Source organism: Eumetopias jubatus, unplaced genomic scaffold (genome assembly GCF_037043125.1).
Source record: "Eumetopias jubatus isolate StellerSeaLion01/CBP00866 unplaced genomic scaffold, mEumJub1_p1.0 scaffold_3, whole genome shotgun sequence".
NCBI lineage: Eukaryota > Metazoa > Chordata > Mammalia > Carnivora > Otariidae > Eumetopias > Eumetopias jubatus.
In genome coordinates, this window is record NW_028274809.1 from 75,974,371 (window position 1) to 76,000,890 (window position 26,520).

Sequence of the window (26,520 nt, forward strand, 5' to 3'; positions counted from 1 at the left end):
AAACCAGAAGAAAAGCGTTTGAATGTATGGGAGGTGATTTGCAGGTATATCTCGAGAAACAGCACACCATATACTTTTGTTGCCAATACTAAAATTAAGGGTAAACAAACATTTTTGCACGGGGCAGCTCTTGAAATTACACTGAAAGTTGGATTTAAAAAAAATGCAGGGCAGATGCAATAAAAACGGTGGAGAAACACTGCCTGGACAATTTTAATTTGTTTGGATTAGGACTGCATACCCTGGGCTGTACTGTCCTGAGGAAAGACTGAATGGAAAACAGGCTTGTGGTGGGATGCCTCATTGGCAACGAGCAGGAAATTAAAAGCACAAGGCTATTAGACAGGAAAGAGATTTCAAGATTGAGGCTTTTGTTGCTCTTTCAATACATGAAATCAAGCTATTTATACAAAAAAGAGAGACAGAGAGAGAGAGAGAGACAGAGAGAGAAGACGAAATGGCCAAAGGCCCAAGATAGGCAAGAAGATGGTTGACTTATGCTTATGGTGCCAGAAAAGATGCTGTTGGCTTATGAACCAGACACCAACTTGAAAAAAAAAAGATACAAAACAAACATTTTTTTTCCTAGAAAGTTTTAGTTAAAATCAACAAAATATTCTTTATTTTTGTTACATACCTGAGGTCCTTTGTGTATATATGTCTTCTTTCGAAAAAAGCCATTCGCCTTTGCTTGCTTTTATTAGATCTTTTTTTTTTAAAAGTATGTGAATCACCATACATTACATCATTAGTTTTTGATGTAGTGTTCCATGATTCATTGTTTGTGCATAACACCCAGTGCTCCACGCAAAATGTGCCCTCTTTAATACCCATCACCAGGCTAACCCATCCCCCCACCCCCCTCCCCTCTAGAACCCTCAGTTTGTTTTTCAGAGTCCATCGTCTCTAATGGTTACAATAAAAAAATATTAAAAAAAATATGTGACTTTAAGGATCAGATCGAATATGTGTTGTCAAGTACACAAATAATGATAGTTTTAAAAATGTTAGTATTTTTTTGGTAAAAAGTATTTTCTTTGAAGGAATTCATTAGTCAAAAGCCACCATCATAAAGATAACAACTCACCAAAAACCTCTTCTTTTTAATGGAGTGCAGGAGAAAGACCAGTTTAGGGTCAGACAGACCTACGTGTGAATTCCTAGCCATGAAAATTTGGGCAAGCTACTAAATCATTCTGAGGAATCAGATTCTTTGTCAGAAAATGCATAATTATACTTACGAGTGTTTAAAAATGCCCTCCTCTCTGCTGCTTAAAAAAGTTAACCTTTAGTCAACTATGTAACTGTGATCCTTTAGCAATCTGGTAAGAGTAACAATGTTAACATGTTTCTAGGCAACATTGCTTATGGTGGAAATAACCTCTGAAAGATAAACTGCATCTGTATCTGATAAACTTCATTGCAAATACCTGATAAGAAACAAATCGTGGACTTCTCAAAGCGCCAAGACTTGTAATTCTGCATATGCTCTTGGCTTCCTGGGAGCTGGGCCTGTGGAGTTGTTAACAGAGATCTGTCTCCATGGGTCATAAACCTATCAAGCTGGGATGGTTGCCACACCAGCCTGATAAGGCTCTCATCTCCTCAAGCAGGCTGTCACCTGTGGAAAAGCTGGCTCCCCTAAGGCTAATATGAATTGCTACAAGGTCTGCTGAGAGAAGCAAGTTGTGGTTTCTGTCCGAGAATTCTGTAAGTAAACTCAGGAGACTAAATGTCTAGTTAAGCCTAAGAAGACCCCTTGCTGGGCGTTACACTGCCAGGTATGCTTTGGAAACAAACATAATATATGTACATTGCCTTGTACACAAGTTCTCTGTGCAGAGTCCAGACTTTCCCAGCTTTCTAACACATCTCAAATATAGTTCTAATGTAAACAATGCCCCTTCTCTCCTCACCTCTCTATACCTCATTCAGCCTTGTCATGAGCATTCCAAGCTCAATTGTGTCTTCTACTAACATTTAACTGGTTCACTGGAACCAGAATAATGCCCTAACTTCCCACGTGTTCTCATAGGAAGGTGCTGCACAATGTAATATCCTTTATTTACAGGACAATAATCCCCTAAGATCAAGAACAAGGACATATACTTATTTGCACTCTTTCTAAAAATTCTGTAAGTTTTTTAACTTCAACTGAATAAGGATTCATTTTATTGCTTACTGAGAAGATATTCACAAATCACACAAGTGATAAGAGATAAAATTTTTAAAAAGCTTTTATTACTATATCACTTTGCCAACCACCAAGAAATACTTAGATATAATTTATAAAGTTATTGAAAATTACATCTTAGTTTTTAAAAATGCATTTGCTTAAAGTTTCAGGTTAAAGTAGATTTTAGAAAAGCTCTCCTAAATCTGCACACAATGGAAGTACTGGAATAAAAATTAATAAAATTAATTTTAATGTTCCAAAAACAATCCTTTTTTTGGCTATGTTAGATTTTTTTTAACTGATTTTTCTCAGCTCTAATGCAAAATCTACTGTTACATAAACATGGCTATAGTTAGCCTAAAAAGGAGCTAATTTCATAATGTATTCCATTAATTATATTTATGCATGTATAAATATTTGCAATAAAGTGAAAACTGGAAAATACTTATTAATTAATAATAGACCAAAGAATACTTAATATAGTCAGCTTCCGAATTAATAAGCAGCTAAGAAGTAAAAGACAGAAAAATAATTCCATGGAGAAACAGCACATACAGATTTTTCTTAAGTACATTTTAAAGAAGTTTCTAGATTTCGATAACAGAACATAACAAAAATAGTAAAATAAATTTAACACAGTCTACAACACAAACTTCCAAAACTTATTAGAGAATATAATCAGTAGGATTCTCAAAAATATTTCTAAAAACTTCCATTCTTGTATAGTTTCTTAGTAGCCATTTTTGCAAAGGGCTATCATTACATGTTTCCACAGTGGACTGCTGGGAGCCATCAGCTACTTTGCTTACTGAGAGACAGGACTGGGTGATTATGTGAAGAAGAGTGTGGGTCTGTTTGACAAAGAAAATAATGAATAATGACAAAATCAAGTACAAAGGCAGTAATCAATCAATCATTCTCAGCAACATACAATTTCTACTGGATAAGGATGGCAAGCACACATCACAGTAATTGCATCCATGGAGCTAGGAGCCACCTCCTTTTTAGATGGCGTTAGTATCAACTGTAGTAAGTAGGTGTAAATGAAGATAAGCCTGGGAAGCTGGAGAAAAGCCTGAGATCAAATGGTGAAACATTTTAAGCAAAGGTTATTTTGGACAGAAAAGGTATATTCTCAGTGTTCATTCTAGGGATAAAATGTTTTTTAGTGCTAAATGAGTTATTTTGTGAAGAGATATTTAAAACCGCTGAATATCCAGAGAGTTTTCAGTTATGGTTCTTGCCTTCTTCATTCCTTTGCCCTAAATTTGAGTGGATCCAAGGGAAAATCTAGGGGATGATTTAGCTTTAACTCTTTGCTTCACTTTGTACAGTGGGGTACTTGAATTGTTGCCACTACGTTTTCACAGGGCTAACCTATGTTAACAGAGTTGCACATAGGCATGGCCACATTCATCTAAATGTCAATTAGAAAGTTAATGAACTTCGTTTGATTTATTAAGGAGGCTAGTTTTGTTTTCATTTTTGTTTTTTTTTAACCATACCTGAATTTCCTATCTATATTGTCTAAAATTCCTAAGCTTGTTAATCCTCTACCTTCAGTGATGTTTTTTTAAATCAAATTTTTCTTGATAAATGTCATGTTAACATCAAAGACTCCAGTGTTAGTGATTGTGGATTTCACCTGTTATTAAAAAGAAAAATGAATTATAAAGTCGCCCTTCGTTTAAAATGAAACAAAACTTGATCTCACTTATACTCAGGAAATATAACTCCAGAATGTAAGTACAGTATAATTTTTTTCCATGAAAAAACATTTGTAATATTTCCCCCAAAATATTATCATATGAATGACCATGAAAAAAATTCAAAGAACTTTCACTCCTGATGCTTCTGAAAAGCCATTAAACCAGAAGAAAAATTAGAACTCTCAAATAATCCCATTGAGATGAAGGGTATTTTTCATTTAAAAAAAACCTACAAAAACATTTAGTGTTTTCATTTGTTTGAAAAAGAAGTGTAGTTTACTTATTTTTCTGAGTATTCTGTCTAGAAGAGATACCAATTACTAATATTTTATGTGTTTTCTAGTTATTCTTAGTGTTTATATTATGCAAATGTATTAATTGTGGTCATCCATATATACTCCCACTTTATCATGGGTTTTCTTATCATTTCTTATTATCTGTCTTATCATTAAAATAATCTAAAAACATAAGAAACACACAATTTCTACAAAGTAGATTTGCCAGAAATCATTTCACTTTTCCATTTGGGGGGGACTATTTTTCCAGTTTGGAGCTATTATAAATAATGCTGTAACAAACATCTCTGAACATCTCTTTCCACATCTATAACCATTTATTCAGAAATGATCCTTAGATGTGAAATCACAAGGTGAAAAGGTATGAGCATTTTAATACATACTGGCAAAGCTTTAAAATTATTTTGTAATAATAACAGTAGCAGCTAACATTTCTTGTGCTTATGATATGCCAGGGTACTGTATTGCATGTCAGTTTTACTACACCTACACCAGTATTGTGTGTCCCATTAAAAACATTTCTTGACAGAGGCTAAAGAAAGAGATAAAAGAACACAGATGAAATGATTTTTTATGTATGTATTTTTGATAGTTACAAATAGCCAATGAAAATGGAAAAATAAAGTTAATTTAAATATTTCTCCTGTGCTGATTATTCAAGACTTTGCTTATTTTTATATTGGGTGTACATTTCTTTTTCCTTTAAATCCTCTTTATTAAGCATATCAGCCCTTACCATACTTGTTGCAAATGCCTCTCACAACACTGGAAGACTGTCACGTTCACTCAATTTTGAAGGTAACGTGACATAACCAGCTGATAGGAAGCATACTGCCACATATCTTTTCCTATTGCTTCATTTAAAATATTGACTAAAAAACAAGGTAATATGAACCCTAAGCTAGTATTGGTTTTTGTTTATAACATTACTTAATTATTCTCCTCTGAGGTATAAAGCACTAGTATTTCCTGACAGAATTTTAGCCATACTGCTTTAAGATATGCAAGAAAATGATTATAACTCCTGTTTTTAAACATATCTGTATGGTTTACTATCTAAGACAAGATGTGTCATGGAGTATCCCTCAATCTACCCTTTTGAAGAGGCAATTACTATTGAAATCAGGCTAGGAAAACAAGGTGAATGACAAAGTAAGACTTACAAAATTGTAAAATCAAGTCATACTTTTGTATGCACTTTCTTTAAAGAAAGCACCTTCTTTATTAAAAAGCACTAAGTGCAAAATGTGATAATGAGAAGAAGTGACTGCATGGTTGACTAGAGTCAATCACATAGGCCTCGGTGTAAAACATGCCATACTAAAATGAAGTTTAGTTGAAAGAGTTAAAAAGTTTAAAATGAAACTCAATTGTTATATATGATGATAAACAAAGTAAGAAAAAACAGACTGTTACAGATATTTAATAGCCAAGGCAGTAAGATTTCCCCTGTTGATATAGTACAAAATCATAATTTTTTAAAAATTAATATAATAAAGTTATTATTCAAAATATTAAATGTGATCTGAGAAGGTGAACTGTGTTTCATTAGAAAAGAATATGAGTATTCTAAAGACCAAGTGTCAATGTTTAAGAAACAAGAACTAAAATTACACTACTATACTACGGAAGTTCCTATTCACTAATTGAGTCTATGTAAGAAACCACAGCTTTGGGGTCAATGGGAATATGGAAAGGTAATGCTAGTCAGATATACACAGCCTTCTAAAGGTAAACTGAGCCACTGTTTTTATTAGGAGTTCTACACAGGGAAATGGCCAGGTTGCCATTATAGATTACTTACCTTGAAATTATATTGCCATTTACCTGCTTTCTGATAAAGGTAAATAAATAAAAGAGGAGGTTTTAAGTAAAGTATAAATATAAGCTTCTGTGATTTCAGTAAATATCAATCAGACATATTTTACCTACTGAAAAAAATCCTTTATCTAGTGACTCTGGGAAACACTGGATACAGATGGATATTGAATTCATTTTCTCAGTCAACTTGCTCAGTCACATGAAAAACAAGACTTATTTTTAGCATCATATTTTGCTCCCTTATTTTTTTCTTTGTTGCATAGTGTTTGTTGAGCATAAGTGTTCTGTTCTAAAATTAGATTCTTACACTGTATATAGCTGCTTGGATGTTCTAAAAGAAATGTGATTATGTGCATTTATTGTCAGAAAATGTAAATTTCAGATGGATTGGAACACAACTGCAATGTTCAAACAGAATATAAGAAAATCTGAATAAAATTGAATGGATGGATGATAGGACTTTATAATAATAATCTTTTTTTAAGGATTTTATTTATTTGAGAGAGTGAGCGAGAGAGAGAGAGAGAGAGAGAGAGAAGGAGAAGAGGGATAGGAAGAAGCAGACCCCCATCTGAGCCGGGAACCCGACACAGGACTTGATCCTGGAACTCCGGGATCATGACCTGAGCCAAAGGCAGATGCATAACCGACTGAGCCACCTAGGCGTCCCTAAAAATCATCCTTAAAATGTTTCAGTGAGATGAAATATAGGGTTCCTTTTTTCTTTTTTTTTTTGTTTTAATTCTGTGGCAATGGCTTTCATAGCAACAAAGTGTTCAGGTAATTTATTTAAGAGATTCTAGACCGGGGAGGATCTTGTAATTTTGCTAATGATGCTCAGTTGCCCTCAAATTGAACACATTTAACCACTATAAAGTGGTACCGAATTAAATTCATGGCTGTTAAAAAATATTTAGCTAAGAAGGTAGGAACCTCTATATTTAGAATCAAAGTTGGCCAAGACATGTATTTATTACCAACATGTGCTTAGTTTCATTCAAATAAAAGGAGAAGCAATTAGATCATAATTGTATTATGAATATGTGTAAAGTTTGTAAGCAATCAGACCATACTGACAAAGTAGTTTTATGACTGTTCAACTAAATAGATAATGTTTATTGCAGAATATCTTTCCAGTTATTAAGGAAAGGAGAAATTCTATGTGAATAAAATTTGGTACCACAAATAACTGATAATATTTAATAATTCCTTTCATTTATTATAGTAATACATTTAGCTTTTCAGATCAGCATCATTAAAAGCACCTAATTGTTCCTAGTTTTTCAATGTGGTATAGTAGAAAGAGGCAATGTAGTATAGTAGAAAGATTACTAAATTCAGTGCCAGAAACCTGAGGTCTAAAACCTAGAGAAGCTATTTAAACACTCTAAGCTTACATTTTATATTGTGAGGAATACAAATAATAATATTATCTTCTCGGCCTATTGTTAGAGTTGCTTGAGAAAACAGATGAAATTTTAGACACTCAATAAATTTCATTCCCTTTCTTTCCCCCCATCACTCACCTAAGAAGCAAACTGGATAGACTCCATGTTTTGAGGCTTTATGATACTCTTTCAGCTTTTCCCTACATATTCCAATAATTCTCCTATTTACGACTTGCTTTTCTAAAACTGCAAGTATTATGGGTGATAAAGTGATGGAATATTTGAGCTCTTCACGCTGCGAGATTCACATTGTACTGGTAACTAGCTTTCTTGGATTACTTTCTTAGAACTGAACTCCGTCCCTGCTGCTGGTGGTGTGATCTTTGTGCTTACTTTCCTCCTGATACAGGCTGAAAGAAGAGAACTTAAGAAAAGTTTCAGGTCTTGTAATTCTGTGAACTTCACCAAGTTTTATTCTGCTTTGATAGTACACCACCTCAGAGGTTTCTCAAAGAAAAATAATTTTGCCTTTGACAGCAGTAGATAAAGAATTTAATTAAAGAAGTAGCAAGGAGTACTTTCTACTTCCCACGGGGTGGATGCCAGACCAGGGCTACTTGGCAATGACTCCTCTTTCCCATCTCAGCCTCTCTCACCCATGGGCTCCCTCCCTCTCCCCCATCTCTCCTTGAGGCCTGTCATTTTCCAAAGTGTATTTATGCTTTTTCCTAACTCTACAGTAATTCCAACAGTGTATAAAGACTAAGGAAGATAAGTAGATGTTTAGCCACTGTCTAGACCTGTCCTTCTCAAACTTCAATATATATGTAAATGACCTGGGGATTTTTTTTTTTTTTTAAGATTTTATTTATTTGACAGAAAGAAACAGCGAGAGAGGGAACACAAGCAGGGGGATTGGGAGAGGGAGAAGCAGGCTTCCCGCGGAGCAGGGAGCCCGATGTGGGACTCAATCCCAGGACTCTGGGATCATGACCTGAGACAAAGGCAGCCACTTAACCGACTGAGCCACCCAGGTGCCCGACCTGGGGATTTGTTAAAAGGTAGATTCTGATACAGTGTGTCTAGTAGGGTTCTCAGATTCCTAAGTTTTAAAGAGTTCCCAGGTGATGTTACTAGTCCCAGAATCACACTTTGGGTGGCAAGGGTTGGGACTATTCTGTAGACTAAAGTGACCTCAAGTATTGTATTTCAATTTCTTTAAAATAAAAAAAAGGCTCTTTCTTTTTCACAAATAAAATCAATCTTATTCAAAGCTGAAATTTCCAGAAAGGCAATTCATGATTCCTACAATTATTTGATTCTTTTGTGACTTCTCTACATTGTGATTTATACATTCATAAATTTGGCAAAAAATCTATACTTTGATTTAAAATATTAAATTTAGGCAGGTTGAACATCACAATTGAATTTTGAAAACATAAATATATAGGAGAGTAGAGTAAGCTATGTTACATAATCATTGCAATGATCAGATTGTTCATTTAAAAACGATCTCTCAATATTTATGGCATATTATAAGCTTTTTTGTGTGTGTTCTAGAAACAAAGTTTACATGATACAAAATATCACAATGCTTGAAAAATCCTACAATATATAACTATTAGTTATCCAAAATAGTAAATTTACAAAAATCACTTCTATGTCCTAGGTGAAGCAACCTATTTTTTTTTCTCTTTTCTGTCAAAATCCCTCAGTATTCAACAGTCTTTCTACTGGCTGATAAAAACATAAAATATACACCTATGTACCAACAATATAGTTATTTCGGAAATTAAAGAATCTGAGTTATGACTATAGCAGCCATCATCTACTCAAAGATAAAAGTTTGAAGATTTTAAGTGATATTCTGAAATTCAGCACCGCTTCATCTTATAAAAAGTATGTACACTCATTCCCCTTTCCTTAGAAATACATGCTAGATTTCTTTACTTTTAGCGCAAGCCCAGTGAAGTTCTGGGCTCCTGGTGAAAACTAAAGAGCAAGAGCAACAACAACAATAACAAATTATTTTAAAAAATACTACTTGCAGGATTTCTCCTTTATCTGTACATTTATCTGTACTTTTCCTAATAGAAGAGGGAGGGAACCAAGGTTCCAGGTTTACCCCCATGTATTATTGAAGGAAATATCTTCTGCAGTCTTAATATAAAGTGGTGATGATGAGACCTCAAGAGAAAAAAATGGGGGGTCAGACAGAAGTAAACGAGGTATTGGGGAGACAAGAGACTGAACAGAACACACTGGTGCATTATAGGAAAGATTCGGGACATTTGCCCTTCCTTATGTCCCAGAAGAAGGGTATTGTATGTCCAAAGAGCATGGTTATATTACATAAATTTTAAAGCCAAATTTTAACCCTACACAATCAGTTTCAAATCACATAAAAATTCAATAAGTTTTCCTGCTAAGAAACTACAACATCATGCAAATTGAAATAACATTCAAAAAGTTTTTAAAAAGAAGACCTTATTGCAGTATCAGTAATACCAAGGACTCTGTAGTTTTTAAAATGTTACACTGGAAGTGTATCTTAGGCTTAGGTAGAACACTGCATTTGTGAAATTCATTTGCCTCTAGTGCATTATTTATCTTGCAAGAGTAGCTTATTTCTTATCTTAAATAAGTCACCAACCATTTAATAATGTGGAAAATGTAACACAGATGACCCAATTCGTTTTGCTAAGCCAAGAGAACTGAAAGAAATGAAACTGTTTCAAGGCAACTTCCTTATGGAGAAGAAAATATTTCTTTTTTAGTAGCTCCATCTGATGGTTGATCTGGTTTTTACACACTGCCTGGCTATAAATTCCCAACCGTAATTTTATTGTTTTCTCTCCTTCTCTTCTACCAGAAAGATGTGCTATATTGAGAAAATGCCGCTTAGCTGATTATGTGCCTAATTAGTTTATTGAATTTTGCAAAGTATTTACTATTATAAAGAGCATTCATGGTAATCTTATCAGCTTTTTTCTTTTTTTTCCCCTTAAATTGAGAAGGATAAATTTCACCAATTACAACAGTATACAATTTAAAATTTGAAAAATGGAAATATTATTGATATTGTCCTATAATGTGCATCTTCATACATACCTCTCAGATAAGCATAGCTGGTCCCTTGCCTAATTTATGTTAAGCACGTACACGTGCTAACACACTGTAAGCACATAAAAATGACTTTATTTTCCTTATTCATTTTTTATGCTAATGAACTCCTTTGACAAAACCCTATTTATATACTATACCATCCTAATGCTATCAGATAGGAGCATGCATGCTTGAAAATACAGTTCTTCCAGGGTAGAAAAATAGCTTAGGATTGAAGCGTATTTGAAATATATAACTGAGTTTAAGCATTAAATAATAAGTAAATTAAGGAAAAGACTATACCTCAGCATCATATTCCCATAACTGATTTCCTCTCATGTGGTGGCATTTTAGCATAATTACAGGTCCACTGAGTCTAGACACATCCAAGCACAAGTCATCGGTTCGGATTTCTTTGTCAGCAGTATAAGAAAATACCTGAAAATATAAAATTCAACTAATAAAACAATCTCCTTAAAAACAAAAAAGTCACAGTATAGCAGATTTCTCTGTGGAAGCATTCATATCAACTTGTGTTTTCAAATGGTCTCTGCTGTGTGATCTTGAGAAAGCTAGTCCTTTTCCTCAACTGCAAAATAGGGACAGGGTTATCTGTGTTATAAGGTTTTTGTGAAACCTCAATTTAACAAATTAAATTATTAAACACATTATTTACTGGCACTGTATTTCCTGCACTGTACTTGCCTTATATACCTCACAACAGATTCAGTAAAATAGTTTGTTAACTATATGGGACTGTATGAAGGCAGTCCTTGTTGTCACCACCGTACGACCAATTCCCCAACTCTACAGAGAGAATGATGTTTTTCATAAAGGCGTTTAAATCTTTCTCTCCATAAGAACACCATGTACATTTTATTAAATATTGTCAGTGTGTTTCCAAACGTTGTAGCATTAGCTTCTCTAGAGACCTCATTAAAGAAAGGTAGGCTCTGTGCTTATCTTTCTCATATGGTTATAGCTGGGCTTGGCTACAGTTCTTCTCAAAATATCCAAGAAATGTTAAGGTGGAGTGTAGATTCACTGTTAGCTAATTTAAACTGATACTATAATAATCTCTATGTTTTAAACTCCTGGCATGAATAATTTATTTATAACATTGATTATTAAAGGGTCACGAGAATTATTAAGTTAATAATTACAAAAGTTATTTTCTTCTGTTTGCTCTGATAAGCATGGTTTGGTATTCTGTGGGTATTTTTTTTCTTTACAATGTCAAGAGGGAGCGTAATGAGGAAGCTTATCCGAGGATCTTTTAGTTTCCCGTAACAGTCCGGTAAAATCAGAGGAAGTCAGCTCAATATTCCCCTATAAATTCTGGAGCCCTAGTGTGTTAGCTGAACAAATTAGTCTTGAAGGGGTTGCCTCTACAGCACTGTGACTCAGGGCTTCCCTGAAAATCACAAGTGGTAGGAGAAAAATGCAAAAGAAATTCTTCACAAAGATGTAAAAACTTGAGAAGTAGATGAGGTTCATTTAATTGAACTATACAAAATACAGATTTCATGTATGGCATTCAGAAAAAAAATTTCCTATCTTTAGTACTTTTTAATGTACATACTTTTAATGGTAATTATGATGAAACTAAGAAAAGAAACACCCATCAGATATTAGTACTATATCCTTTCCAAACATGGTATTTATTAATACAATACTTAGTTTAATACAAATATTTAATTAAGTAAATGAATTGAGTAGTAAACCTTAATTTGAAGGAGCGAAATTTCTAGAGAAATTTCTTTTATCTTTTGTTTTAACGTGAAGTATAATTTTCCACATAGAAATTATACTCTTTTAGTTGTATACAGATGCCAGTGTAAATGGAGACAGCAAAGCATCCACATCTGCCAGTAATTTTGTATGAGTATAATTACGGCCTGAACAATGATTTCTCCTCAGGTCTCTTATGATAGTTGGGAAACTTTACCTAGTGAGAGAAGTCAACCACTTTCTTTGTTCCTTAAGTCCTAACTGTAATTCATTTTACGGTCAATCAGTAGCTATTTTAAGTGACTTACATTCAAGAAAGATTTATTCGTAGAATATTTTCTGAGCCTATATATATTATCTGAAATTGTCTTTCTTTGGCCTTTGTACTTGAAGAAAAATTTAACTGATGTTAAATACTTGGCCCACAAATAATTTTTCCTTTAAAAAGATCTGTATATAATGCTTTCATTATTTTCTGGCATTAATTGGTTAACAAATCCGAACGAATAATTAAGAGGATTAATTTATTTTTCATACCTGAGAATCTCATTTTTATGCTGAAGTGTTTCTAGGGTGGTTTTTATTCTGTATAATAATAAAAAGTCAGTGCATGCCAGTATATACATCTTTCTTGATTTTATCTGGAAATTATTAGGCTTGATCTCACTTATTTACCCTATATATCTATCCTCTTTTTACCCAACATTGTCATCTTTCTGCTTTTTCATATCTCCTGCCATAGGAGGCTCATGGAACTCACTTTGGGATAGACTAAAATTTTTTTTAATTTTTATTGTTATGTTAATCACCATACATTACATCATTAGTTTTTCATGTAGTCTTCCATGATTCATTGTTTGTACATAACACCCAGTGCTCCATGCAGAATGTGCCCTCTTTAAGACCCATCACCAGGCTAACCCATCCCCCCACTCTCCTCCCCTCTAGAACCCTCAGTTTGTTGTTCAGAGTCCATCGTCTCTCATGGTTCGTCTCCCCCTCCGACTTACTCCCCTTCATTCTTCCCCTCCCGCTATCATCTTCTTTTTCTTTTGTCTTAACATATGTTGCATTATTTGTTTCAGAAGTACAGATCTGTAATTCAACAGTCTTGCACAATTCACAGCGCTCACCATAGCACATACCCACCCCAATGTCTATCACCCAGCCACCCCATCCCTCCCACCCCTCACCACTCCAGCAACACTCAGTTTGTTTCCTGAGATTAAGAATTGCTCATATTACTGAGGTCATATGATACATGTCTTTCTCTGATTGACTTCTTTCACTCAGCATAACACCCTCCAGTTCTATCCACGTCATTGCTAATGGCAAGATCTCATTCCTTTTGATGGTTGCATAATAGTCCATTGTGTATATATACCACTTCTTCTTTATCCATTCATCTGTTGATGGACATCTTGGCTCTTTCCACAGTTTGTCTATTGTGGACATTGCTGCTATAAACATTGGGGTGCACGTAACCCTTCAGATCGCTACATTTGTATATTTGTGGTAAATACCCAGTGGTGAAATTGCTGGATCGTATGGTAGCTCTATTTTCAACTGTTTGAGGAACCTCCATACTGTTTTCCAGAGGGGTTACACCAGCTTGCATTCCCACCAACAGTATAGGAGGGTTCCCCTTTCTCTGCATCCCTGCCAACATCTGTCGTTTCCTGACTTGTTAATTTTAGCCATTCTGACTGGGGTGAGGTGGTATCTCATTGAGGTTTTCATTTGGATTTCCCTGATGCCGAGCAACGTTGAGCACTTTTTCATGTGTCTGTTGGCCATTTGGATGTCTTCTTTGGAAAAATGTCTGTTCATGTCTTCTGCCCATTTTTTTTTTAAGATTTTATTTATTTATTTGAGAGAGAGAGAATGAGAGATAGAGAGCACAAGAGGGAAGAGGGTCAGAGGGAGAAGCAGACTCCCCACCGAGCAGGGACCCCGATGTGGGACTCGATCCCGGAACTCCAGGATCATGACCTGAGCCGAAGGCAGTCGCTTAACCAACTGAGCCACCCAGGCGCCCCTGCACATTTCTTGATTGGATTATTTGTTCTTTGGGTGTTGAGTTTGATAAGTTCTTTATAGATTTTGGACACTAGCCCTTTATCTAATATGTCAATTGCAAATATTTTCTACCATTCTGTCTGTCGGTTGTCTTTTGGTTTTGTGGACTGTTTCTTTTGCTGTGCAAAAGCTTTTTATCTTGATGAAAGCCCAATAGTTCATTTCTGCCCTTGCTTCCCTTGCCTTTGGCAATGTTTCTAGGAAGAAGTTCCTATGGCTGAGGTCGAAGAGGTTGCTACCTGTGTTCTCCTTTAGGATTTTGATGGACTCCTGTCTCACATTTAGGTCTTCCAACTATTTCGAGTCTATTTTTGTGTATGGTGTAAGGAAATGGTCCAGTTTCATTCTTCTGCATGTGGCTGTCAAATTTTCCCAACACCATTTGTTGAAGATACTGTCTTTTTTTTCCATTAGACATTCTTTCCACTTTGTCAAAGATTAGTTGACCATACAGTTGAGGGTCCATTTCTGGGCTCTTGATTCTGTTCCATTGTTCGATGTGTCTGTTTTTGTGCCAGTACCATACTGTCTTGATGATGACAGCTTTGTAATAGAGCTGGAAGTCCGGAATTGTGATGCCGCCAGCTTTGCTTTTCTTTTTCAATATTCCTCTGGATGTTTGGGGTCTCTTCTGGTTCCATACAGATTTTAGGATTATTTGTTCCACTTCTTTGAAAAAAAAGTGGATGGTATTTTGATGGGGATTGCATTGAATGTGTAGATTGCTCTAGGTAGCATTGACATCTTCACAATGTTGGTTCTTCCAATCCATGAGCATGGAACGTTTTTCCATTTCTTTGTGTCTTCTTCAATTTCTTTCATGAGTATTTTATAGTTTTCTGAGTACAGATCCTTTGCCTCTTTGGTTAAATTTATTCCTAGGTATCTTATGGTTTTGGGTGCAATTGTAAATGGGATCAACTCCTTGATTTGTCTCTCTTCTGTCTCGTTGTTGGTGTATAGGAATGCCACTGATTCCTGTGCATTGATTTTATATCCTGCTACTTTACTGAATTCCTGTATGAGTTCTAGCAGTTTTGGGGTGGAGTCTTTTGGGTTTTCCACATACAGTATCATATCATCTGCAAAGAGTGAGAGTTTGACGTCCTCTTTGCTGATTTGGATGCCTTTGATTTCTTTTTCTTGTCTGATTGCTGTGGCTAGGACTTCTAATACTATGTTGAATAGCACTGGTGATAGTGGACATCCCTGCCGCGTTCCTGACCTTAGGGGAAAAGCTCTCAGCTTTTCCCCATTGAGAATGATATTCGCTGTAGGTTTTTCATAGATGGCTTTTATGATAATTGAGGTATGTACCCTCTATCCCTATACTCTGAAGAGTTTTGATCAAGAAAGGATGCTGTACTTTGTCAAATGCTTTTTCTGCATCTATTGAGAGGATCATATGATTCTTGTTCTTTCTTTTGTTAATGTATTGTATCCCGTTGATTGATTTGCGGATGTTGAACCAGCCTTGCAGCCCAGGGATAAATCCCACTTGGTCATGGTGCATAATCATTTTAATGTACTGTTGGATCCTATTGGCTAGTATTTTGGTGAGAATTTTTGCATCCATGTTCATCAAGGATATTGGTCTGTAATTATCCTTTTTGTTGGGGTCTTTGTCTGGTTTTGGGATCAAGGTAATGGTGGCCTCATAAAATGAGTTTGGAAGTTTTCCTTCCATTTCTATTTTTTGGAACAGTTTCAGGAGAATAGGTATTAATTCTTCTTTAAATGTCTGATAGAATTCCCCTGGGAAGCCATCTGGCCCTGGGCTTTTGTTTGTTGGGAGATTTTTGATGACTGCTTCAATTTCCTTAGTCGTTACAGGTCTGTTCAGGTTTTCTATTTCTTCCTGGTTCAATTTTGGTAGTGATACATCTCTAGGAATGCACCCATTTCTTCCAGGTTATCTAATTTGCTGGCATAGAGTTGGTCATAATATGTTCTTATAATTGTTTGTATATCTTTGGTGTTGGTTGTGATCTCTCCTCTTTCATTCATGATTTTGTTGATTTGGGTCATTTCTCTTTTCTTTTTGATAAGTCTGGCCAGGGGTTTACCAATCTTGTTAATTCTTTCAAAGAACCAGCTCCTAGTTTCCTTGATCTGTTCTACTGTTCTTTTGGTTTCTAGTTCATTGATTTCTGCTCTGATCTTTATTATTTCTCTTCTCCTGCTGGGTTTAGGCTTTATTTGCTGTTCTTTCTCCAGCTCCTTTAGGTGTAGGGTTAGGTTGTGTATTTGAGACCTTTCTTGTTTCTTGAGAAAGGTTTGTATTGCTATATACTTTCCTCTCAGGACTGCCTTTGCTGTATCCCAAAGACATTGAACAGTTGTGTTATCATTTTCATTGGTTTCCATGAATTTTTTTAATTCTTCTTTAATTTCCTGGTTGACCCATTCATTCTTTAGTAGGATGCTCTTTAGCCTCCATGTATTTGAGTTCTTTCTGACTTTCCTCTTGTGATTGAGTTCTAGTTTCAAAGCATTGTGGTCTGAAAATATGCAGGGAATGATCCCAATCTTTTGGTACCAGTTGAGACCTGATTTGTGACCTAGGATGTGATCAATTCTGGAGAACGTCCCATGGGCACTAGAGAAGAATGTGTATTCCGTTGCTTTGGGATGGAATGTTCCGAATATGTCTGTGAAGTCCATTTGGTCCAGTGTGTCATTTAAAGTCTTTATTTCCTTGTTGATCTTTTGCTTAGATGATCTATCCATTTCAGTCAGGGGGGTGTTAAAGTCCCCCACTATTATTATATTGTTGTCAATGTGTTTCTTTGCTTTTGTTATTAATTGCCTTATATAATCGGCTGCTCCCATGTTAGGGGCATAGATATTTACAATTGTTAGATCTTCTTGGTGGATAGACCCTTTAAGTAGGATATAGTGTCCTTCTTCAACTCTTATTACAGTCTTTGTTTTAAAATCTAATTTGTCTGATATAAGGATTGCTACCCCAGCTTTCTTTTGGTGTCCATTAGCATGGTAAATGGTTTTCCACCCCCTCACTTTCAATCTGGGGGTGTCTTTGGGTCTAAAATGAGTCTCTTGCAGACAGCATATCGATGGGTCTTGTTTTTAATCCAATCTGATAGCCTGCGTCTTTTGATTGGGGCATTTAGCCCATTTACATTCAAGGTAGCTATTTAAAGATATGAATTTAGTTCCATTGTATTTCCTGTAAGGTGACTGTTAGTGTATATTGTCTATGTTCCTTTCTGATCTATGCTGCTTTTAGGCTCTTTCTTTGCTTAGAGGACCCCTTTCAATATTTCTTGGAGGGCTGGTTTCGTGTTTGCAAATTCCTTTAGTTTTTGTTTGTCCTGGAAGCTTTTTATCTCTCCTTCAATTTTCACTGAGAGTCTAGCTGGATATAGTATTCTTGGCTGCACATTTTTCTCGTTTAGTGCTCTGAAGATATCATGCCAGTCCTTTCTGGCCTGCCAGGTCTCTGTGGATAGGTCTGTTGTCAATCTAATATTTCTACCATTGTAGGTTACATATCTTTTCTCCCGAGCTGCTTTCTGGATTTTCTCTTTGTCTCTGAGACTCGTAAGTTTTACTGTTAGATGTTGGGGTGTTGACCTATTTTTATTGATTTTGAGAGGGGTTCTCTGTGCCTCCTGGATTTTGATGCCTGTTTCCTTCCCCACATTAGGGAAGTTCTCTACTATTATTTGCTCCAATATACCTTCTGCCCCCTCTCTCTTTCTTCTTCTGGGATCCCAATTATTCTAATGTTGTTTCATCTTGTCGTATCACTTAGCTCTCAAATTCTGCCTTCGTGATCCTGTAGTTGTTTCTCTCTCTTTTTCTCAGCCTCTCTATTTTCCAACATTTGGTCTTCTATATCGCTGATTCTCTCTTCTGCCTCATTTATCCTAGCAGTTAGTGCCCCCATTTTTGATTGCACCTCATTAATAGCCTTTTTGATTTCGACTTGGTTAGATTTTAGTTCTTTTATTTCTCCAGAAAGCGTTTCCCTAATAATTTCCATGCTTTTTTCAAGCCCAGCTAGTATCTTTAAAGTCATGATTCTGAACTCTAGGTCCAACATCATACTAATGTCCATATTGAGTAGGTCCCTAGCTGACGGTACTACCTCTTGTTCTTTTTTCTGAGGTGATTTTTTTTGTCTTGTCATTTTGTCCACAGGAGAACAGATGAATGAGAGAACAAAATGCTAACAGGTTAACAACGTCCCCAGCAAATATACTCTATACAAATCAGAAAAGACCTGAAACCAGGGGAAAAGAAAGGGAAAGAAAGAAAAAAGAAAGAGAAAAGAAAGAAAAAGAAAAGAAAAAGAAAAAGATTAAAACAAAACCAGAACAATAAAAAAAAAACAGAATATGATCAAATATGATCAGGCTAGTGCATGGATCAGTGCCACACACTAGATTTTGGGTGTATTTTGGTCTGTTAGAAAAAAGTCCCTCCTAAAATTTTAAAGGAAGAAAGACTTATATATGTACAAAATATCAGTTGATACAATGAAGGGATGGAAGATGACAGTAAAGATGAAAATTATAGAAGATTTTATAAAAGGAATTGATAAGATAAGAAGTTGTTTGAAAAAAGAAATAAGAAGATTTAAAAAAAAAAAAGGAGAGAATGTGATCAGGCAGGAGACTAGAACAAAGCCATACACTAGTGATTTAGGGTATATTTTGATCTGTTAGAAGAAACTATATCTCAAAATTTTAAAGAGAGAACGCTTTATATATATATGCCAAAAATAAGGGTAACTACTATGAAGGGATAAAATATGACTCTAAAAATGAAAAATAAAAAATATTTTTTTAAAAAAGGGATTGATAAGATGTTGGTTGAAAAAGGGAAAAAGAAAAATTAAAAAAAATACAGTTAAAAAAATTAACTTTGAAAAACTCATGAATCGTAAAAAAAAGCCATGAATTGTATGTGCAGTATTCCCCTAGCGCTGGAGTTCTCCCGTTCTCCTTGATCAGTAAACTTGGTCTTGCCTTGCTGGCTGTTCGTGCTGATCTTCTGGGAGAGGGGCCTGTTGCCGTGGTTCCCAAATGTCTTTGCCGGAGGCGGAATTGCCCCGCCCTTGTCGGTCTCAGCTAAGCAAGCTGCTCGGGTTTGCTCTCAGGAGCTTTTGTTCTCTGCAAGCTCTGGTACAGCTTTGGAGGACCAGGGTGAAAATGGTGGCCTCCCAATCTCCACCCGGAGGAGCTGAGAACTCGGGGCCCTGCTCCTCAGTGCGCCCCCAGAGAAAGACAGTCAGTCAAGACAGAAAGACAGCCACTCCTGTCTCCCTGGTCTCCGGCCGCACTTCGTGCTCACCCGGCCTGTGACCAAGCGTTTTTATCTCTGGCACCCGACCCCATGTGGAGTCTCCAAACCCAGCAGATCCTTGCGGTGCGCTACCGCGCCGCTCCTCCCGGGGGAGGAAGGGGAGTCTTCCCGGATCTGCCGCTTGTTGGGTCCCTGCTGGAGGAGCAGTGGCCCGACTGTCACCGATCACAGTTTATGGCAACCCCGAGCTGAGAGCCCGCACCTCGGCTCCGTCTCTGCAGCCGGCTTCCCTGCTCCGATACCTGGGAGTTCTGCCGCACTCAGGCACCCCCGGTCTTTCTGTGACCCTGAGGGTCCTGAGACCACACTGTCCCGGGAGGATTCCACCCCCCGCTTAGCCACTGGAGCAACGTCCCTCAGCGGAGCTGACTTCTCAAAGTTCCGATTTTGTGCTCCGCGGCTCTATCACTTGCCAGAAGCGGCCGACGGAGGCCCCCTCCCCCGCCGTCTATCCTCCCGAATATCGCCTCGGATTCACTTCTCTGCACATCCTACCTTCCAGTAAGTGATTGCTTCTCTGTTCAGAGAGTTGTTGCTACTCTCTTCTTTGGTCTCCTGTTGAGTTCGTAGGTGTTCAGAATGGTTTGATCCCTATTCAGCTGAATTCCTGAGACCAGACGAAATCCACGTCTCCTACTCCTCCGCCATCTTGCTCCACCCCCTGTCCCGGGATAGACTAAAATTTTACATGCAAAGTACTTTGTAGAGATCCAGGTATGCAGATGGCAGTCAGTGACTGACACCTAGTGTTATTATCCCAGTCTTATAGGTGCTCCCAGGATGTGGCCTCATATGTGGATTCCTGCCTTGATGGTATGTCCAGTTCCCAAAGAATTTTAGGACAGGAGCCCAGCAGGCTTGGCTCTTGCCTCTCTGTGCTGACCCCTAGGCACACAGTCTTGAGGAGGGGCTCTCATACCTGATGACAGACTGACCTGACACTTGTAGCATATATAGTCACCCTCTGTGACTTTGGGGACAACCTCACATCTTGTTTTTGATTCGCTAGGAAGCAGGGGCTCCCTATGGCCGTTGCCTGTGTCGCTACCCCACGTTGCAGTTGGTATGTGTGGTTCCTGGCAGAGTATCTGCCTGATCTGTTCTCCTGTTGCAGTTAAAACATTAATGCCTGATTATAAGGTAAGATTTTTCAATCCTGAACACATATGTAGCACATTAACTTAAACAACACACATGGTGATGACTTTACAAGATCGAGTCCCTCAATAGTGAAGTCTACTTGTGTGTTCTTTCACAAAAATTGCACACTATTCCTCCCTTTCTGGTTACCACTCAAATTACTTTAGCATTGGTTATCAAGACTGATTCTCACTAAAACTGGAAGTAAGTTACACAAATGCTAGATTTAGCATATTTTTTCAGTGGCTCCAATGCCAGATTGATTCTAATAACAGTGGGTTAAATCAAAGTCTCATCACTTTAAACGAAGGTGACTAGAAGCAGAGTAAAAGAATCAATCTCAGTGTCCTTCCATCCATTATAAAAGAGGAATATGGAGAAAGTTAACATTAATTGAGCACCTGTGTTAGAAACCATGTGTGATACGATTCACATATGTTATATTAAATAAGTTTGCCCTTTTGTTACATTGTACAATTACATTCATATTCCTATGCATACCAACTTAGCATTTTTACAAAGCATAGTAAGTCGAGGTCTTTGCACGAACTGTATAGATGCAATAATTTATGGTGCTTTGAAAATTCTGTTTTGCCCCTAATCTTCATATTTGTTTTAACACATAAAATTATGAGCCATCTAGCAATACACATCTTTCTCTGTAGTCTGTTGGTCAAGCTAGCCATAGAAACAACCACTAAAAAGGCCAATTTTACTCAATTGTTTTATGTTAAGCTATCTTATAAGAAGTGATAGATCCTTTGTTTCATTTTGTGGACCCTTCAAAAACTACTTTGATAACTATAACAATTCAGTTTTTATTGTCTCCTATTAGTTTGCTAGGGCTGCCATAACAAAGTACCGTGGACTAGGTGGCTTTTAATCTTCTCAGAGTTACTGGAGGCCACAGTTCCAGATCAGGGTATCAGTGGGACTGGTTTCTTCTGTGGACCTCTCTCTTTTGCTTGTAGATGACCATTTTTTTTTCCCTGTGTCTTCCATGGTCTTCCCTCTGTGCCTGTGTCCTAATCACTTAGTATAAAACCAACATCCATATTAGGTTAGGGAACACCCTAGTGATCTCATTTTATCTCAATCACGTCTTTAAAGATCCTATATCTCCAAATGTAGTCACATTCTGAGATACTGGGATTAGAACTTCAACATAGGACTGGGGGCGGGGCACAATTCAGCCCCTAACACCTATTAACCCCTTACATTGAAAGAAATAATGCATCTTTCCCTACCCCTAGATGAAAACTATAGGTTTTTCTGCTTACTTGTCCAGGACCCCTGGGGATTCAGTTCAGAAATTAGAATGGTCTGTTTAATATTATTAATTGAAATTCTGAATGAAATGTAATCCCAAATCTTCTCCCTTTCTTGAAATTGGAAGTGCTTTCATGCTTTCGGTTGGAAGCATGCAGTGGGATAGGGCGTGGTTAACTTCTCTATTTTACCATCTTGAGAGCTGCTTATCTCTCTTGCCCACTCCCAAATTCCTCCAGGCTGCTATTGGTTTTTGATTCCTCCAGGGTCGTAAAAGTATAAGAGGTCTTACCTAAACTGTCTCTCTCTCTCTCTTCTTTTGTAAGTAAAGCGATAGAAATTTATTAAGTGAAGATACAGAAAAGACTCTCAAGAGTGAGAGGAGTCCCAACAGGGTTGCCACAGGGTTGGTCTTTTATAGAAAGCTAACCAGAGAACTTAAATTCTTTTAACATTTCTATTGATATCACCATGGAGCAAGGACTAGTTATAAAACCTTCAATGACTTACTTCCTCTTTAGGGTCTGGTTGGTTATTCCTTGTTGGTATCATAAACACCCACCCCACACACTTAGGGCAGGGTGATCCTACCCACCCCACACGCCTAGGTCAAGATATCCACTGATCTATTTGACAAAAATGGTAATTGGGGAATCTTATCTAAGGGATGTGATAATCATTTTGGGCCTAATACTTGTTTTATGTTCATCCTTTTGCATGTGCTAATGCACGTACCATTTGCTGCACATCATGACCCCTGGAGCCATACCAGTAGCCCGGGGACCGAGCCCTGGATAGATTCTAACTGCCACACAGCCCACCGCCCCATTTCAGCAGGAAGCAGCCAGAGTGGTCATCATCCCATTCCCTAAAAGCAGTTAGGGTTACTATTCCAGGGGGAGGAATGAATAAGGGACAGGTGGAGCTAGGTAGGGAGACTATGAGATAGATAGGGGGCTATGTGATCAGGCTTACAGAAACCCCCCAAAACGTGGAGGCGTGGGGAAACCAGAGGTAAGGGGGCAAATTGGACCACGCTAAACTGTCTCTTGATAAACCCTTCCTGTTCTCTGGCATGGCAGAGATTTAAAGTTCTTTCTCCTGAGAGGGTTTATGGTTCTTTAGAGATTCCCATTGCTAAGCACCTCTCACTGCAGTGCTAATGAAGAGGACAATGCATATTTTATAAGTGGGCCACTTTCTATGACTTGACCAACTTGGGGAGGCAAGCTGACTCAGGCGGTGCCGTCATTTCAATTCAGTTGTCAGAGGCCAGCTTTACAATGTGTGAGTCAAGTCACAGCCTGCCACAATCCCCAAGAGCATGAAGCACATGGCAAGCAAGCTTTTAAAATGGTGTTCTCCATAAGTTGCAGGGCCTAGTGCAAAATACAAATGCAGGATTTATTGTTCAAAAATTATTAAGGCTTTCGAATTGTAGGGCCCTGCTTGAGGGCATATTGCACACCCAGGAAGCTGCCCCTGCCCTGAGTCCTCCTCTCAGTAAGGTTTGTCCCTGGAAGCTAGAATCCCAACCCCTCCTCTCTAGAGGCAGGGCCACTGTTCTTTTCCTAGAAAACCTGAATCTTTTCCACCTTGTGATACCTCCTGTTATGGGTTGAATTGTGTCCCCCATAAGAAATGCTGAAGTCCTTACCTCTAAGCACCTCAGAATGTGAACATATTTGGAAGTAAGGTCATTGCAGTTGGAATTAGGTAAGTGACTGTGAGATCATACTGGATAGGGAGGACCCTTAATCCAAAATGACTGGTGTCCTTAGGAGAAGACAGAGATGGAGGCATACACAGAAAACAGGCCTCTGTAATGACAGAGGCAGAAATCTGAGCCATGCATCGTCTACAAGCCATGGGGATTGCAGGCAAACACCAGAAGTTAGAAGCAGCAACAAATGCTTCTCCCTTACAGGTTTCAGAAGGAATATGCCCCTCCTGACACCGTGATTTCCAGCTTGTAGCCTCAAGTATTGAGAGACAATAAACTTCTATTGTTCACGCCACACAGTTTGTGGGAGTTTGTTATGGTAGCCCGAAGAAACGTGTACACCTCCTTTGATTCCGTATGATGGTTGAAGGGTCTAAAAGTCATGCAAGCAGTTTCCAAATTGTCATTGCAAATTTTGCACAGGGAAGTCTGATTTTAGATTTCACACCTGTTGTATCTTGGTATCTGGGTTGAGATTTGTAACACACACTTATGCTTTCTGAAAGCATCATTCATTTTTACAATCATTTTTCTATTTAAATATATCTTCATAAAGTGGTTCTTGACTGTGATGAGGTGAATTACCCGCTTTCATTGTAGACTTTATAGAGACCAGATTAATTTCTGTCTCTGAATTGAGGTACTCAAATGAGTTTAGGAACAATTCTTAACAGAGAAAAGGTGACAGTCAATTTCAATTTCAGTTCCTTTCAATCTTAACTGTTGTTTTTTTAGAGAAGGTAAGCATTTTCATTACTGCACATACGCATGTGGTTTGTCCTGGATATTTCACTTTGGGGAGTATGTTCAAAGGCATTTATGTTATACTTCTTCAAATATCTACAAATAAAACATTTTGATGATTTTCAAGGACTGTTGGGAGAAGGATCTAAAATATTTTGCATATTGCTTTGTTTCACACAATGAAAGAATGTGTACTATACATACCATACTTAAGATCCTAATGTTGTATAGTTACTTCTTTAAAACCACTTTAATCTTCAGCCCTTTGAAAAATTTGAAATTTGAAAAGCCGCAAGCAAATTTTGCTCAGATTTGTAGCATAAGCCGCTCCTGGCAAAACTCTGCTGAAGCAATGCCAGATGCAGAGCAGGTTCACTGTTCTGTGTGAGAAGGTCAGGAACGAAACGCCCTCTGCTGGTTCTGCATTGCTACAGGGGTTCTTTCCTTCCATCTTAAAACGAAGAAACACTTAAAAGACCCACACTAATTTTTATATATTTACATTATGTTCATATACATTCCGTGTGTGTTTAGAAGGTTCATAAGTGTATTTGATTCAGCTTTATTATAGAGGTGGTGATTTTTCTAGACTTAGTTGTGAATTTATAAAATACTTTTCCTGTTGAATTCTTCCTATTTACTATAGAAGTTCACAGTTTGAAAGGACTCCGTCACTCTATGCCAAATGCTTCGCTTTCTCTTTGAAGAACCTAAGCCAACAGAGTTACAGGATTCACATACTTGGCCAGAGCCACTTCATGACAGAAGTTTCTCCGGACCCCAAGCTCACTGGCATTTTCTTTCACTTGACTACACTGCCTCTTACATCCCATCACTTACTCATTTTGCAACTTTGGGCCCTCTAGGAGATTGCTTTAGGTATTTGAAGTGCAGTCAATTTGAGAAGTCTGTTAGAGTCCAGAAGGATAAATTATTTTAAAAAGCTCACACACACATTCTAATAGTTTTCTTCCCCCCTCATTTGGTAAAAATAGCCCAGGTAAATTTGGATTGAAATAATAAGAAAATTGTTTAACAACAAAAATTAGACCTTTAACAACGTGATTTTTCAAAATGTTCTCTCTGACTGTATGTCACACCGTTGTGAAATTAGCCTGAGGAATGCATAAATGGAGTTGAATTCATCAGTGGAGCTGCCAAGGAAAGAGACTTTTGCTCCCAGACAGAATGTTTTTCTGTCTTAACTGATTTCAGGCTTCATCTCAGGCCTGTTAGCTCAGTGGTCTGTGTAGAAGCAGGTAAGGAGAGTAGGTAGCTTCTGGCTGTGTGATTTTGACTTACCTTATGTGCCTAAATGATATCTATGGTCTTTTACAGATTTAATGCTCTCAAATTCTATTGTTAAAAGTAGGATGTGGGGGCGCCTGGGTGGCTCAGTCAGTTGGGCGTCTGCCTTCAGCTCAGGTCATGATCCCGGGGTCCTGGGATTGAGCCCCGCATGGGGCTCCCTGCTCAGTGAGAAGTCTGCTTCTCCCTCTCCCTCTGCTGCTCCCCCTGCTTGTGCTCTCTCTCTCTCTGACAAATAAATAAAATCTTAAAAAAAAAAATAGGATGTGCGTGTGTACCTCATGTTCAGTTTTCCCATCCGGTCCTCAACACCGTCCATGACACATTAACAACTTTACATTTCTGACTTGGTGCTCAGCACGTCTCCTCGTCTTTTCATTCCTGACTGGGTATGTTCCGCTCACATCACTAGAACTATCCTAATTTCACTTTGCCCAGAAAAAGACTACTACCTCACCTGAAGTTTTGGTACTTTTTTCACTCTCTTCTTGTAGCACTTTGTTAACTACTCTCACCTACTTACCTGCATTGTATTGCAGGCATGGCCTCATTTGTGTATATCTTTTTTAAAAATTTAATTTAATTTAATTAATTTATTATTTATTTTTTTTTTTTTAAGATTTTATTTATTTGAGAGAGAGAGAGAAACAGCATGACAGGGGACAGGGTCAGAGGGAGAAGCAGACTTCCTGATTAG

General features: G+C 37.4%; 1 protein-coding gene across 2 annotated transcripts in view; it reads right to left on the reverse strand.

Moving 5' to 3' along the window:
- Positions 1 to 2,841: 2,841 nt before the first annotated feature.
- The window catches only part of GALNT13 (polypeptide N-acetylgalactosaminyltransferase 13), a 458,838-nt gene continuing 435,159 nt past the window's right edge, over positions 2,842 to 26,520 (reverse strand). The window contains exons 10-11 of one of the 2 annotated variants that reach the window (XM_088022151.1): positions 10,799 to 10,933; positions 2,842 to 2,997 (exon numbers count right to left, since the gene is read on the reverse strand). In XM_088022151.1, coding sequence (XP_087878277.1) covers positions 2,842 to 2,997; positions 10,799 to 10,933 — 291 coding nt within the window. Of the gene's footprint in view, positions 3,028 to 10,798; positions 10,934 to 26,520 lie in introns of both variants that reach the window. The other variant, XM_088022150.1, reaches the window with a different exon arrangement.